Here is a 13,859-nt window from a genome sequence, read left to right on the forward strand (position 1 = left end):
CCACCCGCCCCACAGCTGGAGGATGGAAACACCCGCCCCACAGCTGGAGGAAACACCCGCCCCACAGCTGGAGGAAACACCCGCCCCACAGCTGGAGGAAGCAGACCACCCGCCCCGCAGCTGGAGGAACCAGACCACCCGCCCCGCAGCTGGAGGAAACACCCGCCCCGCAGCTGGAGGAAGCAGACCACCCGCCCCGCAGCTGGAGGAAGCACCCGCCCCGCAGCTGGAGGAAGCAGACCACCCGCCCCACAGCTCCAGGGCTGCAACACGAGGCAGAGCCAGTGACTACAAGGGGAGCACAGAGGAAAAGTGAAGAGCTTGTTTCCCTCCGCAAGGAACGCGCTTCAAACCCAAACAGCTCAGGCAACAGCAGGCTCGTTTCTTTCGTCCTCTCCTGCTGGGGCTGATGGAGCAGGCGGCTGTAAGTGACCGTAGGGGGGGCACTCCTGGGTTGGACTCTCTCTCACCCGGCCGTGTGGGGCGTGAGGGGCGACTGTGGGAGCGCGCAGGGTGGGGACGCCAGCCCCGTGCTCCGGAGAGCGGCTGACCGAGGGCACACCAGAAAGGCCCCTTGACGCCAGCTGGAGGGTGTCTCGCCCTGCTGTTTGACCTGAGCGTGCTCGGCAGCAGGCTCTGTCTCGCGGGGCCTGGCTCCTTGGGGCTAGGATCCCTCGCCCTGCCCCTCGCCCTGCGGCCCGGCGTAGAGCGCCGCCAGCTGCCGGAAGCGCGGCCCCCAGCTGCTCAGGTAGGAGAAGTCCTGCTCGGAGCCGGTGGAGCCCGTGTGGATGGAGCTCAAGGACAGGATGGGGGAGCCGGAGCCCTCGAAGGCGTAGGTCTGGAACGAGTCGTACGGCGGCACAGACGGATCCTCGTCCGCCTGACCCACCTTGCGGCTGATGTACTCTCTGAACACGGAGAAGTCCAGCTCCGCGCTCCGGAGCCACTGGGGCAGGGCATGGAGCTCGGAGGGCAGGACGCTGCCCGGGCCCCCCCCGCCCTCGCTGAAGTCATAGAGGCTGCGCAGGGCTGACATGTCGTAGGCCTCGGTGTCCTGCTCCCCGCCCCCCTCGTCGTTGTACTTGATGACGTTGTCCCTCATGTCCTCGTCCTCCTCCGCACTCAGCGGGCTCTTGTGGTGCCGCTTCAGGGTCAGGATCAGGAGAACGAGCACTAGGGAGAGAGAGTCGTTAGGGCGGGACGCCGGGGTGATGGGCAGGGGGAGCAGAGAGCGAGCACACGGTACAGGCAAGGAGCCGGCGGGGCAGGGTGGGATGCAGGGGTGATGGGCAGGGGGAGCAGAGAGCGAGCACATGGGACAGGCAAGGTCCTGCCGGGGTGATGGGCAGGGGGAGCAGAGAGCGAGCACACGGGACAGGCAAGGAGCCGGCGGGACGCCGGGGTGATGGGCAGGGGGAGCAGAGAACGAGAGCACGGGACAGGCAAGGAGCCGGTGGGATGCCGGGGTGATGGGCAGGGGGAGCAGAGAACGAGAGCACGGGACAGGCAAGGAGCCGGTGGGACGCCGGGGTGATGGGCAGGGGGAGCAGAGAGTGAACACACGGGGCAGGCAAGGAGCCGGCGGGGTGGGGCGGGACGCCGGGGTGATGGGCAGGGGGAGCAGAGAGCGAGCGCACGGGACAGGCAAGGAGCCGGCGGGACGCCGGGGTGATGGGCAGGGGGAGCAGAGAGCGAGCGCACGGGACAGGCAAGGAGCCGGCGGGACGCCGGGGTGATGGGCAGGGGGAGCAGAGAGCGAGCGCACGGGACAGGCAAGGAGCCGGCGGGACGCCGGGGTGATGGGCAGGGGGAGCAGAGAGCGAGCGCACCCTGCTCTGTCCCCGGCAGTGGTGTCTGCCTGCACTCCGGGCCTCTGGGCAGGGCAGGGACACGGAGCCCAACAGGCCGGTCCCGGCAGGGGGACCGTCCCCAGCAGCGGAGGCCAGGCCGTCCGTTTATCGGCTCCCTTATTTTAACCCTGGGGCTCCGGGCCTGTGCAGAGGCTGCGGGTGCAGCCTCCCCCTGCTGCGCCCAGCCCGGCGCCTGCCCACACCTGTGGAGCAGGCTCCGGTTGGCAGGGCATGGCAGGATCCCCTCCCCCTGCAGCCTGGACAGGGTCTCAGGCAGAGCCAGGGTCACGCTTAGGGACCCACGGGGGGGACGGCGGCTCTGGGGCCTCCCCCCGAGGCCAGACGGGCACCCGGACAACTAACCTGTCGCTGGGTCACTCGGAGCTCAGGGCCCAGCCCCCAGGCAGCACAAGGCTGGGCCATGTCTCCGGCTACCACCATCCCCCTCTGCCCGGGAGCACGTCGGGCAGGACTCAGCCGGGTGCCGCGAGAGAAACGCTGCAGGGCTCTCGGGGCGGGAGACAGCGCCTAGCGCCCTCCGCAGCTGCGGCCTGGCCCTGGCCTGGCACCCCCACACCCCAATCCACTGTAGCCGCTTGGGGCATTTCCAGCCGGGGACCAGCTGACACCAGCTCCGCAGCCCTGCGGGACGGGCGCATTTCCTGCCTTCCCGACTCCACAGGGACGCGCCCAGCACGCAGGGGAAGGGGAGACGGGGCCGGGGCTCTCAGCGAGGACGCACCCAGCACGCAGGGAAGGGGAGACGGGAACGGGGCTCTCAGCGGGGACGCACCCAGCACACAGGGAAGGGGAGACGGGGCCGGGGCTCTCAGCGGGGACGCACCCAGCACGCAGGGAAGGGGAGACGGGGCCGGGGCTCTCAGCGGGGACGCACCCAGCACGCAGGGAAGGGGAGACGGGAACGGGGCTCTCAGCGGGGACGCACCCAGCACACTGGGAAGGGGAGACGGGGCCGGGGCTCTCAGCGGGGACGCACCCAGCACGCAGGGGAAGGGGAGACGGGGCCGGGGCTCTCAGCGGGGACGCACCCAGCACGCAGGGGAAGGGGAGACGGGGCCGGGGCTCTCAGCGGGGACGCGCCCAGCACGCAGGGGAAGGGGAGACGGGGCCGGGGCTCTCAGCGAGGACGCACCCAGCACGCAGGGAAGGGGAGACGGGAACGGGGCTCTCAGCGGGGACGCACCCAGCACACAGGGAAGGGGAGACGGGGCCGGGGCTCTCAGCGGGGACGCACCCAGCACGCAGGGAAGGGGAGACGGGGCCGGGGCTCTCAGCGGGGACGCACCCAGCACGCAGGGAAGGGGAGACGGGAACGGGGCTCTCAGCGGGGACGCACCCAGCACACTGGGAAGGGGAGACGGGGCCGGGGCTCTCAGCGGGGACGCACCCAGCACGCAGGGGAAGGGGAGACGGGGCCGGGGCTCTCAGCGAGGACGCACCCAGCACGCAGGGAAGGGGAGACGGGAACGGGGCTCTCAGCGGGGACGCACCCAGCACACAGGGAAGGGGAGACGGGGCCGGGGCTCTCAGCGGGGACGCACCCAGCACGCAGGGAAGGGGAGACGGGGCCGGGGCTCTCAGCGGGGACGCACCCAGCACACTGGGAAGGGGAGACGGGGCCGGGGCTCTCAGCGGGGACGCACCCAGCACGCAGGGAAGGGGAGACGGGAACGGGGCTCTCAGCGGGGACGCACCCAGCACGCAGGGAAGGGGAGACGGGAACGGGGCTCTCAGCGGGGACGCACCCAGCACGCAGGGAAGGGGAGACGGGGCCGGGGCTCTCAGCGGGGACGCACCCAGCACGCAGGGAAGGGGAGACGGGGCCGGGGCTCTCAGCGGGGACGCACCCAGCACGCAGGGAAGGGGAGACGGGAACGGGGCTCTCAGCGGGGACGCACCCAGCAGGCAGGGAAGGGGAGACGGGAACGGGGCTGTCAGCGGGGACGCGCCCAGCACGCAGGGAAGGGGAGACGGGAACGGGGCTCTCAGCGGGGACGCACCCAGCACACAGGGAAGGGGAGACGGGAACGGGGCTCTCAGCGGGGACGCACCCAGCACGCAGGGAAGGGGAGACGGGAACGGGGCTCTCAGCGGGGACGCGCCCAGCACGCAGGGAAGGGGAGACGGGGCCGGGGCTCTCAGCGGGGACGCACTCAGCACGCAGGGAAGGGGAGACGGGAACGGGGCTCTCAGCGGGGACGCACCCAGCACGCAGGGAAGGGGAGACGGGAACGGGGCTCTCAGCGGGGACACGCCCAGCACGCAGGGAAGGGGAGACGGGGCCGGGGCTCTCAGCGGGGACGCGCCCAGCACGCAGGGAAGGGGAGACGGGGCCGGGGCTCTCAGCGGGGACGCGCCCAGCACGCAGGGAAGGGGAGACGCGAACGGGGCTCTCAGCGGGGACACGCCCAGCACGCAGGGAAGGGGAGACGGGGCCGGGGCTCTCAGCGGGGACGCGCCCAGCACGCAGGGGAAGGGGAGACGGGAACGGGGCTCTCAGCGAGGACACGCCCAGCACGCAGGGAAGGGGAGACGGGGCCGGGGCTCTCAGCGGGGACGCACCCAGCACACAGGGGAAGGGGAGACGGGGCCGGGGCTCTCAGCGGGGACGCACCCAGCACACAGGGGAAGGGGAGACGGGGCCGGGGCTCTCAGCGGGGACGCGTCGGCCCAGAAGCAGCCGCACTCCCGTGGGCGGGCGCGAGGGCGGAGGAGGGGCTCTCACCGATCAGGATGAGGACGCAGACCAGGAGGGCGATGAGGGCCCCGGGGCTGAGCGCTGCAGACACGGCGTAGGCGGTGCCGTTGCAGGACTGGACGGCCCCGGCGCTGTCGCAGCCGCACACCCGGATGGTCAGCGTCCCGGTGCTGCTCAGGGCGGGGGGGCCGCTGTCCACCACCAGAATGGGGAGGAAGTAAATGTCCTGCTCCTGCCGGTTGAAGCCCATTTGCTGCGTGTGCACCACGGCCGTGTTGTCTGGGGAGAGCCAGAAACGTCACCGCCAGGCCCCTACCCCGCCCCCGCCCTCGCCCGCCTCCCCGGGCGGCCCCAGCCCGTCCCCCGCCCCCGCCCCTCGCCCGCCTCCCCGGGCGGCCCCAGCCCGTCCCCCGCCCCCGCCCCTCGCCCGCCTCCCCGGGCGGCCCCAGCCCATCCCCCGCCCCCGCCCCTCGCCCGCCTCCCCGGGCGGCCCCAGCCCGTCCCCCGCCCCCCGCCCTCGCTCGACTCCCCGGGCGGCCCCTGCCCGTCCCCCGCCCCCAGCCTCCGCCCCTCGCCCGCCTCCCCGGGCGGCCCCAGCCCGTCCCCCGCCCCCGCCCCTCGCCCGCCTCCCCGGGCGGCCCCAGCCCGTCCCCCGCCCCCGCCCCTCGCCCGCCTCCCCGGGCGGCCCCAGCCCGTTCCCCGCCCCCGCCCCTCGCCCGCCTCCCCGGGCGGCCCCAGCCCGTCCCCCGCCCCAGCCCCTCCCTTGCCTCCCCGGGCAGCCCCAGCCCCTCGCCCCTTTCCTGCGCTGGGTCCAACCGCTCCCCCTGCACTCGCTGGCAGAACCCGGGCGCAGCGCGCTGCCTTTTCGCCCCCTGGGCCGCGCTGCCCGGCTCACCCCGCGCTGCTCTGGCTCTCCTCTGAGCACCATATGGGCGGCCCCAGCTCCGGCCCCAGCCCCAAACACTGCCTGCAGCTAGCCAGCCACCCCCCCACTGACCTCTCTAAGCCAGCCGCTGCCCTGTGGCAAGGCAGGGCTCCCAGTCCAGCACACGCCCTGAGCCCTCCGTGGCCACCTGCACCCAGGCAGCCAGCTCCCGGGCAGGCTGCAGCACTGAGCACCGCCCCCCCCATGGACATGCTGGGAACGTTTGTCAATGGCGATGCCACCCGCTCACAGGCAGGTAAGAGGAGTCGTGGCGCTACGCTGCCCAGCTCTCCGCGGAGCAGGCAGGTAAGAGGAGCCGCAGCGCTACGCTGCACAGGTCTCCGCGGAGCAGGCAGGTAAGAGGAGCCGCAGCGCTACGCTGCCCAGGTCTCCGCGGAGCAGGCAGGTAAGAGGAGTCGCGGCGCTACGCTGCCCAGCTCTCCGCGGAGCAGGCAGGTAAGAGGAGCCGCGGCGCTACACTGCCCAGGTCTCCGCGGAGCAGGCAGGTAACAGGAGCCGTGGCGCTACGCTGCACAGATCTCCGCGGAGCAGGCAGGTAAGAGGAGCCGCGGCGCTACGCTGCCCAGGTCTCCGCGGAGCAGGCAGGTAAGAGGAGTCACGGCGCTACGCTGCCCAGCTCTCCGCGGAGCAGGCAGGTAAGAGGAGCCGCGGCGCTACACTGCCCAGGTCTCCGCGGAGCAGGCAGGTAACAGGAGCCGTGGCGCTACGCTGCACAGATCTCCGTGGAGCAGGCAGGTAAGAGGAGCCGCGGCGCTACGCTGCCCAGGTCTCCGCGGAGCAGGCAGGTAAGAGGAGCCGCGGCGCTACGCTGCCCAGCTCTCCGCGGAGCAGGCAGGTAAGAGGAGCCGCGGCGCTACGCTGCACAGGTCTCCTCGGAGCAGGCAGGTAAGAGGAGCCGCGGCGCTACGCTGCCCAGCTCTCCGCGGAGCAGGCAGGTAAGAGGAGCCGCGGCGCTACGCTGCACAGGTCTCCGCGGAGCAGGCAGGTAACAGGAGCCGCGGCGCTACGCTGCACAGGTCTCCTCGGAGCAGGCAGGTAAGAGGAGTCGCGGCGCTACGCTGCACAGGTCTCCGCGGAGCAGGCAGGTAAGAGGAGCCGCGGCGCTACGCTGCACAGGTCTCCGCGGAGCAGGCAGGTAAGAGGAGTCGCGGCGCTACGCTGCACAGGTCTCCGCGGAGCAGGCAGGTAACAGGAGCCGCGGCGCTACGCTGCCCAGCTCTCCGCGAAGCAGGCAGGTAAGAGGAGCCGCGGCGCTACGCTGCACAGGTCTCCGCGGAGCAGGCAGGTAAGAGGAGTCGCGGCGCTACGCTGCACAGGTCTCCGCGGAGCAGGCAGGTAACAGGAGCCGCGGCGCTACGCTGCCCAGCTCTCCGCGGAGCAGGCAGGTAAGAGGAGCCGCGGCGCTACGCTGCACAGGTCTCCGCGGAGCAGGCAGGTAAGAGGAGTCGCGGCGCTACGCTGCACAGGTCTCCGCGGAGCAGGCAGGTAAGAGGAGTCGCGGCGCTACGCTGCCCAGCTCTCCGCGGAGCAGGCAGGTAAGAGGAGTCGTGGCGCTACGCTGCCCAGCTCTCCGCGGAGCAGGCAGGTAAGAGGAGTCGCGGCGCTACGCTGCACAGGTCTCCTCGGAGCAGGCAAGTAAGAGGAGCCGCGGCGCTACGCTGCACAGGTCTCCGCGGAGCAGGCAGGTAAGAGGAGCCGCGGCGCTACGCTGCCCAGGTCTCCGCGGAGCAGGCAGGTAAGAGGAGTCGCGGCGCTACGCTGCCCAGCTCTCCGCGGAGCAGGCAGGTAAGAGGAGTCGCGGCGCTACGCTGCCCAGCTCTCCGCGGAGCAGGCAGGTAAGAGGAGTCGCGTCGCTACGCTGCCCAGGTCTCCGCGGAGCAGGCAGGTAAGAGGAGTCGCGGCGCTACGCTGCCCAGCTCTCCGCGGAGCAGGCAGGTAAGAGGAGTCGCGGCGCTACGCTGCCCAGCTCTCCGCGGAGCAGGCAGGTAAGAGGAGTCGTGTCGCTACGCTGCCCAGGTCTCCGCGGAGCAGGCAGGTAAGAGGAGTCGCGGCGCTACGCTGCCCAGGTCTCCGCGGAGCAGGCAGGTAAGAGGAGTCGCGGCGCTACGCTGCCCAGGTCTCCGCGGAGCAGGCAGGTAAGAGGAGTCGTGTCGCTACGCTGCCCAGCTCTCCGCGGAGCAGGCAGGTAGGAGGAGCCGCTGCGCTATGCTGCCCAGCTCTCCTCGGAGCAGGCAGGTAAGAGGAGTCGCGGTGCTACGCTGCCCAGGTCTCCGCGGAGCAGGCAGGTAACAGGAGCCGCGGTGCATCGCTGCCCAGCTCTCCGCGGAGCAGCAGGCCAAGGACAGCCGTCATAGGAACAGCGCCGTCCGGGAGGGGCCCACGTTCGCTAGGCCCAAGCGAGGTGCCCAGGCACTCGGGGCAGCCTGCAGGGCTCCCCGGTCGGCCCAGGCCCCAGGAACTCAGCAGCGCTCCCATCCGGCCCCATGGACGTTCCCAGGGGTTCGGCACGTACCAGCCGGAAATACGCACGAGAACTCGGGGCCAAGACTTCCCAGCTCAGTGGGTCTGTGCCCAACTCTGGCCCTTCCGTGGGGCTTTCTGCTCCCCGCCGGACTGGTGCCAGGCCAGTCCTGGCTCGGCGATGGCGCGAGGACAGGAGCTCTATGTGGAGCCGTTCCAGCATGTCCCGCAACCCCCATGTAGCTCTTTGGACCGACTGTGACGGCGCGTTGGGGGTTCCCCGTCTCCTGCACCCCCGAAATGGCACAAACAGACTTCACCAGCCGGTGGAATAGAGGAAGTTTATTGCCTCTCCAGGATACAGCACAGCACAGATGTAATCTGGCCACAGAGCTGGGCTAGGATGCCTCAGGCCCCCTTGAGATGGGGGAGACTGGGCCCCTAAACTCCAGCCCCTTCTCCTAGGCTCTCCTCCATGCTCTCCCACAGTAACTAACTAAATTCCCTTGCAGCCCTGCCCCCCCAGTCAGGGCAGCATTCCACCTTCCTTTGTTCCTCTCCATGGGGGGTGTCTGGCCACTGGTTCAACCAGTTTGGCCTTACCTCTGCCTAGCGAGGTTTTCCCTGCTGGGTCTTGCTCCAGACAGCAGGGGTCACCACAGCCCAGCAAGTACCCCCACTACGTCACACCGACGTGCTTCACGCCAGTCCCCAGCGCCTCTGGGAAGCAGATCACAGCGCTGCAAGGCCCGCTTTGGTTCCGGTCAGGTCCCGCTCATGCTGCAGAAAGCTCTTACAGACCGCTGCCCACCACGTGCCTGCACCCGCCCCCGCTGGCCGCCCACTGTTCGCCCGCCCCCATCGACCACCCGCTACGCGCCCGCCCCCGCCGGCCGCCCACTACTCGCCTGCCTCCGCCCGCCACGCTCCCGCCCCCGTCGAGCGCCCTTCACGCGCCCGCCCCCGTCACGCACCCACCCCCACCGACTGCCAGCCACGCGCCTGCCCCCACCATCCGCCTGCCACGCGCCCGCCCCCACCGGCCACCCGCCATGCACCCACCACACGCCCGCCCCTGCCGGCTGCCAACTGCCCACCATGTGCCAGGAAGCCCCATAGGGTTTGCTCTTTTTCTTGCATTTTGTTTCTCTTCTGCCCTTCAGGGGGCACTGAGACCATCTGTGGAATCTCTCGGGAGGCAGGCAGGTTTGGACAGCTCCGGGAAGACAGAAGGGATTTCATCTGCACTAAGTGCAAGCTGGTCACCATTTTGGAAGAAAAAATGAGAGGACTTGAGGCCCGAGTGTCGACCCTGCACTCCATCAGAGGATGAAGACAGCGTTTAATCCTGCAGGCACAGCAGGCTGAAGAGCCAGAGAGGGCAGTACAGGCGGTATCCCCCATCCCGATAGAGGTAAGTAACAGCTTTCAGGCTCTCTGCACAGGCACTGCGGTGGAGAATGCTTTGCCAGGGACCTCTCAGGGAAGAAATCAGAAGGGAACACCATCTACCGGAAGGCATGGGATGTGCAGTCCTAGGGATGGGGGTTCCACAACCCCCCCCAAAAGAAGACGACGGGTGGTGGTGGTCAGGGACTCCCTCCTAAGAGGGACTGAGTCATCCATCTGCCGTCCAGACCTGCAATCTTGAGAAGCGTGCTGCTTACCGGGAGCCCAAATTTAAGATGTGGCCGAGACTCTTCCAAAAGTGATTAAACCTTCGGATCGCTGCTCCTTCCTGCTTCTCCATGTGGGAACTAACGATAGGCCAAGAACGACCTTGAGCGGGTGTGATGACGCGTTGGGGTCCCCCGTCTCCTGCACCCCCGGAATGGCACGAACAGACTCCGCCAGCCAGTAGAATAGAGGTGGTTTATTGCTTCTCCAGTATACAGCCCAACACAGATGTCATCAGGTTACAGGGCAGGCCTAGGATGCCTCAGCCCCTCTTGATATGGGGCAGGAGTCTCAGCTTCTAAACCCCCCAGCCTGTTGCTGAGGCTGCTTCCTCCATCCTTCCAGACAGAAACTAACTCACTCTCCTCCAGCCCTGCCCCCCAGCCAGGGCAGCATCCACCTTCCTTTGTTCCTCTCCATGGGGGGGTAGCTGGTCAGACAGGTTGAAACACCCTCTTTGCATAGTGACTTATCGCCTGTCTTGCTCGGTGGTGCTACAGACAGTGGCCAGTGAGTTAGCAAGTTACACCCCCACTACGTCACAGCGGGTCACAGCAGATCACATAGCGCTGGGATCAAGGAGTTTGAAGCACAAGTGGTGTTCTTGTCCATCCTCCCTATTGAGGGAAAAGGTCCGGGTAGGGATCGTCTCATCGAGGAAGTCAATGCGAGGTTGCGCAGGTGGTGTCGCAGAGAGGGCTTTGGTTTCTTCGACCATGGGACTCTGTTCCGGGTGCAAGGATTGCTAGGAAGCGATGGGACCCACCTAACCAAGAGAGGAAGGAGCATCTTCGCGGGCAGGCTTGCAAACCTCGTGGGAAGGGCTTTAAACTAGGTTCGTTGGGGGATGGTGACCAAAGCCCTGAGGGGAGTGAGGAAGTCGGACACGGGGAAGAATCACAAGGATGAACGAGCGACAAAGGGGGACCCCTGATTCAGATGCAGAAGGCAGGGCGAGCAACTGGCTACCTGCGGGGTTTGTACACCAATGCGAGAAGCCTGGGCAACAAACAGGAAGAATTAGAAGCCCTGGACCAGTCAAAGAACAGTGATTTTATCAGAATAACGGAGACGTGGTGGGACAACTCGCATGACTGGAGCGCTGGCATGGAAGGGCATAAACTGTTCCAGAACAACAGGCGGGGGAGAAAAGGAGGAGGAGTTGCACTGGATGTAAGTGCAGTAGGATTGCTCGGAGCTCCAGTATATGGAGGGAGAAAAGCCTGTTGAGAGTCTACGGGTTAAATTTAGAGGTGGAAGCAACAGGGGTGATGTTGTGGTTGGTGTCTGCTATAGACCAGATCAGGTGGATGAGGTAGACGAGGCTTTCTTCAGACAACTGAGAGATGCTTCCAGATTGCAGGCCCTGGTTCTCATGGGGGACTTTAATCGCCTGACATCTGTTGGGAGACCAACGCAGCAGGACACAGACAATCCAGGCAGTTTTTGAGAACCTTGGGGATAACTTCTTGCTACAGGTGCTGAGGCCATGTGCAGCTTGACCTGCTGCTCACGAACAGGGAGAAGTAGCTGCGGGTGACAACCTGGGCAGCAGTGGCCATGAGATGGCCGAGTTCAGGACCCTGAGCAAAGGAAGGAAGGAGAGCAGCAAAGCACACACCCTGGACTTCAGACACGCAGCCGTTGGCTCCCTCCGAGACCTGCTGGGCAGGGTCCCCTGGGACGCTGACACGAAGGGGAAGGGCGATGGACGAGCTGACCTGCCGGCACACTGGGAAGCCATTCACGAAGCTACAGTCACCGGGTTCACGCAGCGTCCCACCCGGTTCTGAGCGGCTCCCCCGTCAGCGGCGAGGAAGGAAACAACTCGGGGCACGCTCTAGCGGAGGAGAAAACCCTGGCGAGGTGACACGCTGGGCTCCCGGCCCAGCTGCGCCCCAGCGGGGAGAGGATCAGCGAGGGCCACTCGCCGGACCGGCATTATTCCGCCCGCAGCACAGCCAGAGTCTGACTGGCGCTTTCCATGGCAAGCCGGAGGCGGATGCGCTGAACCGGGCCCACACCAGAGCCAGCCGCCTGTGACCCAGGGGCAGACTGGCCCATGTGCCGGGGCGACGAAGGCTGCAAAACTGGAGGCAGCGTGGGCTTCCCAAGAGCCTCCTGCCTTTGTTCTGTCCCCCGCTCGAGGGCTCTGCTTGGCGCTGCCGGTCTCTGGGCTGGCGGCTTGGCTAGTGGGGTGCGCCAGGCCCCTCAGAGCCACTGCCAGCCGCCACCTGGACTCAGCCGTCCCGAGCGCGCCTCCCAGGCAACGCAGGGCGTTAGTGCCAAGCAGCAGGAAATGGGACAGGCCTGTCAAGAAGAGCCCCAATGCGCGAGACCGGGTCCAACCGCAGCCCAGCGGCACGCCCGGAAAGGGCAGGGGCCTTGCGCAGCCCTTGTGTGCCAGCCCTGCTCCCGGAAGGGGCCTGGATGCCTCGTCTGTGCTGAAGCAGCCCCCCGGCCCCGCCCTCTCACGTGTCGCCAGACGCCGGCCCTGGCTTCTGCAGCCGGAGGGCGCCACCCGAGATCGCAGGGCACGTCTCTCCTAGACCGCCAGGGACACAAACCGCAAGGCAGGGCCCTGGCGGGAGCACGCAGCCCTGCTCCGTTCCCGCAGGCTCCAGACCCCGCGTCAGGCCAGCTCGCGCCAAGCAATGGCTCCCCTTCTCCCTGCTGCAGCAGACCCAGGGCCCGTCGGGCAGATGTGCCCCCAGGCTGCACTGGAGCAGGGGCAGTGGGGAGAGCAGCGCCCTGCACTCTGGGGTGTTTTACACTGGCGGGAGCGTGGCGGTGCGGGGGTTACGTGCCTTGCAGCGGGCAGGGGCTGGCGGAGGTTCGGAATCAGCTGACCAGGCAGCGGGCGGGCGCGTGGAGCCGGTTCCTCGGGCAGACAGGTCGTCCGGGCAGGTGTGCTGGCGAGAACCGGGCTGCTCTCGCTTGGCCGGTGCAGCCTGGCAAAGCGCCCTCGTGTGCAGAGCGGCCCTGCGCCCAGCAAGCGGCACTGGGAAGAGCCCGGGGTGGCGGGGTGAGGGCCAGCACCGCTCTGCCCATCAGGTGGCACCTCCTCGCGGCCTGGACGTGCAGTCAGATGTGGGGCAGGCTGGACATGGGGCGGGGCCCACAGGCTGCCGGCCAGAGGGCTTTGTGCTGGACAACTGGCCCAGCGAGGCGAGGCTGCTTCCACCTCCCTGGCAATAGCAGCCAGGCACCCGGCCCCAAGGCCAGGGCCCCGAACGGGAGCGCTGGGCGCAGAAAGGGCCCGTGAGAGCCCCGGCTGCGGGCCACTGAGCCCTGGGCCAGGCGGCTGGGTGCCCCCCCGGGAGGAGGGGAGCCGGCCGTGTCCCACCCGCGGTGCACTCACCCTGGATGTCCAGCAGAGAAAAGTGGCGGCTGCTGGTGGCCTCGGGGGCCAGCGTGAAGTAGAAGCGATGGCCACTCTGCGGCTCGTCCCGGTCCACCACGCTTAGGGTCTGAATCAGCTGCAGGAGGAGAGCAGAGGCTGCAGGGGAGGCCTGGGCCCCTCGCGGCACCGGGACTGGGGGCACCAGTCAGCCCTTCCGCTCCCCCCGCCAGGGAGAGGCCCCCCGGGGGTGCTGCCCCCTTCGCAGGAGGGAGCGGCAGCGGCTGCCTGAGTAGCTCTGAGAAAGCTGCCCCCAGTCACCCCCCCGCCTCGTGGGCCGCAGGGGGCAGGCTGCCTCCTTCCCGGGACAGGTTACCTGGCCAGGCTTGGCGTCCTCGCACACCGCAGCCTCGGCGGGCGCGGCCAGCTCGGGCGGGTTGTCGTTCACGTCCAGGATTCGGATGCGCAGAGACGCTCGAGACACCTGAGCATGGTTGTCTGGAACAAAGCGAACACACGACCTCGCTGGGGGCCTCCCTGCCAGCCACAGGGACCTGACCCCAGCTCTCGGCCCCCCCATTCGCTCCATTTCTCGCACAGCCAGCAACCCCCCGACATGCAGCCTGGCTCCGGGGCGGGGCAACGCCCCCACGCTCAGCAGCACCAGCTGAATGGCCACACGCGAAACCCCCGGGCTGGGGGGTCTCAGCTCGCTCTAGCTACGGGCAGGCTCTGGGCACGAACCTGCCCCGGTGAGACCGACAGCTGGGCAGAGGGCACGTGTGAGGGGCCCTGACGGCGTCACCTCGGGGCAGCGTCAGTGCAGGGAAGGTGCCGCCGCACGCGACGGAGTTACGGATCGATGCA

At 68.4% G+C, this 13,859-nt stretch overlaps 1 protein-coding gene across 2 annotated transcripts in view; it reads right to left on the reverse strand.

Annotated features, from left to right (window-relative positions):
- Positions 1-308: 308 nt before the first annotated feature.
- Positions 309-13,859, reverse strand: part of CDH22 (cadherin 22) — a 108,284-nt gene continuing 94,733 nt past the window's right edge. Inside the window, exons 9-12 of one of the 2 annotated variants that reach the window (XM_075916202.1) lie at positions 13,369-13,490; positions 13,014-13,131; positions 4,597-4,848; positions 309-1,173 (exon numbers count right to left, since the gene is read on the reverse strand). In XM_075916202.1, coding sequence (XP_075772317.1) covers positions 665-1,173; positions 4,597-4,848; positions 13,014-13,131; positions 13,369-13,490 — 1,001 coding nt within the window. In that variant the 3' untranslated portion in view covers positions 309-664. The remainder of the gene's footprint in view (positions 1,174-4,596; positions 4,849-13,013; positions 13,132-13,368; positions 13,491-13,859) is intronic. The other variant, XM_075916203.1, reaches the window with a different exon arrangement.

Source organism: Pelodiscus sinensis, unplaced genomic scaffold (genome assembly GCF_049634645.1).
Source record: "Pelodiscus sinensis isolate JC-2024 unplaced genomic scaffold, ASM4963464v1 ctg98, whole genome shotgun sequence".
NCBI lineage: Eukaryota > Metazoa > Chordata > Testudines > Trionychidae > Pelodiscus > Pelodiscus sinensis.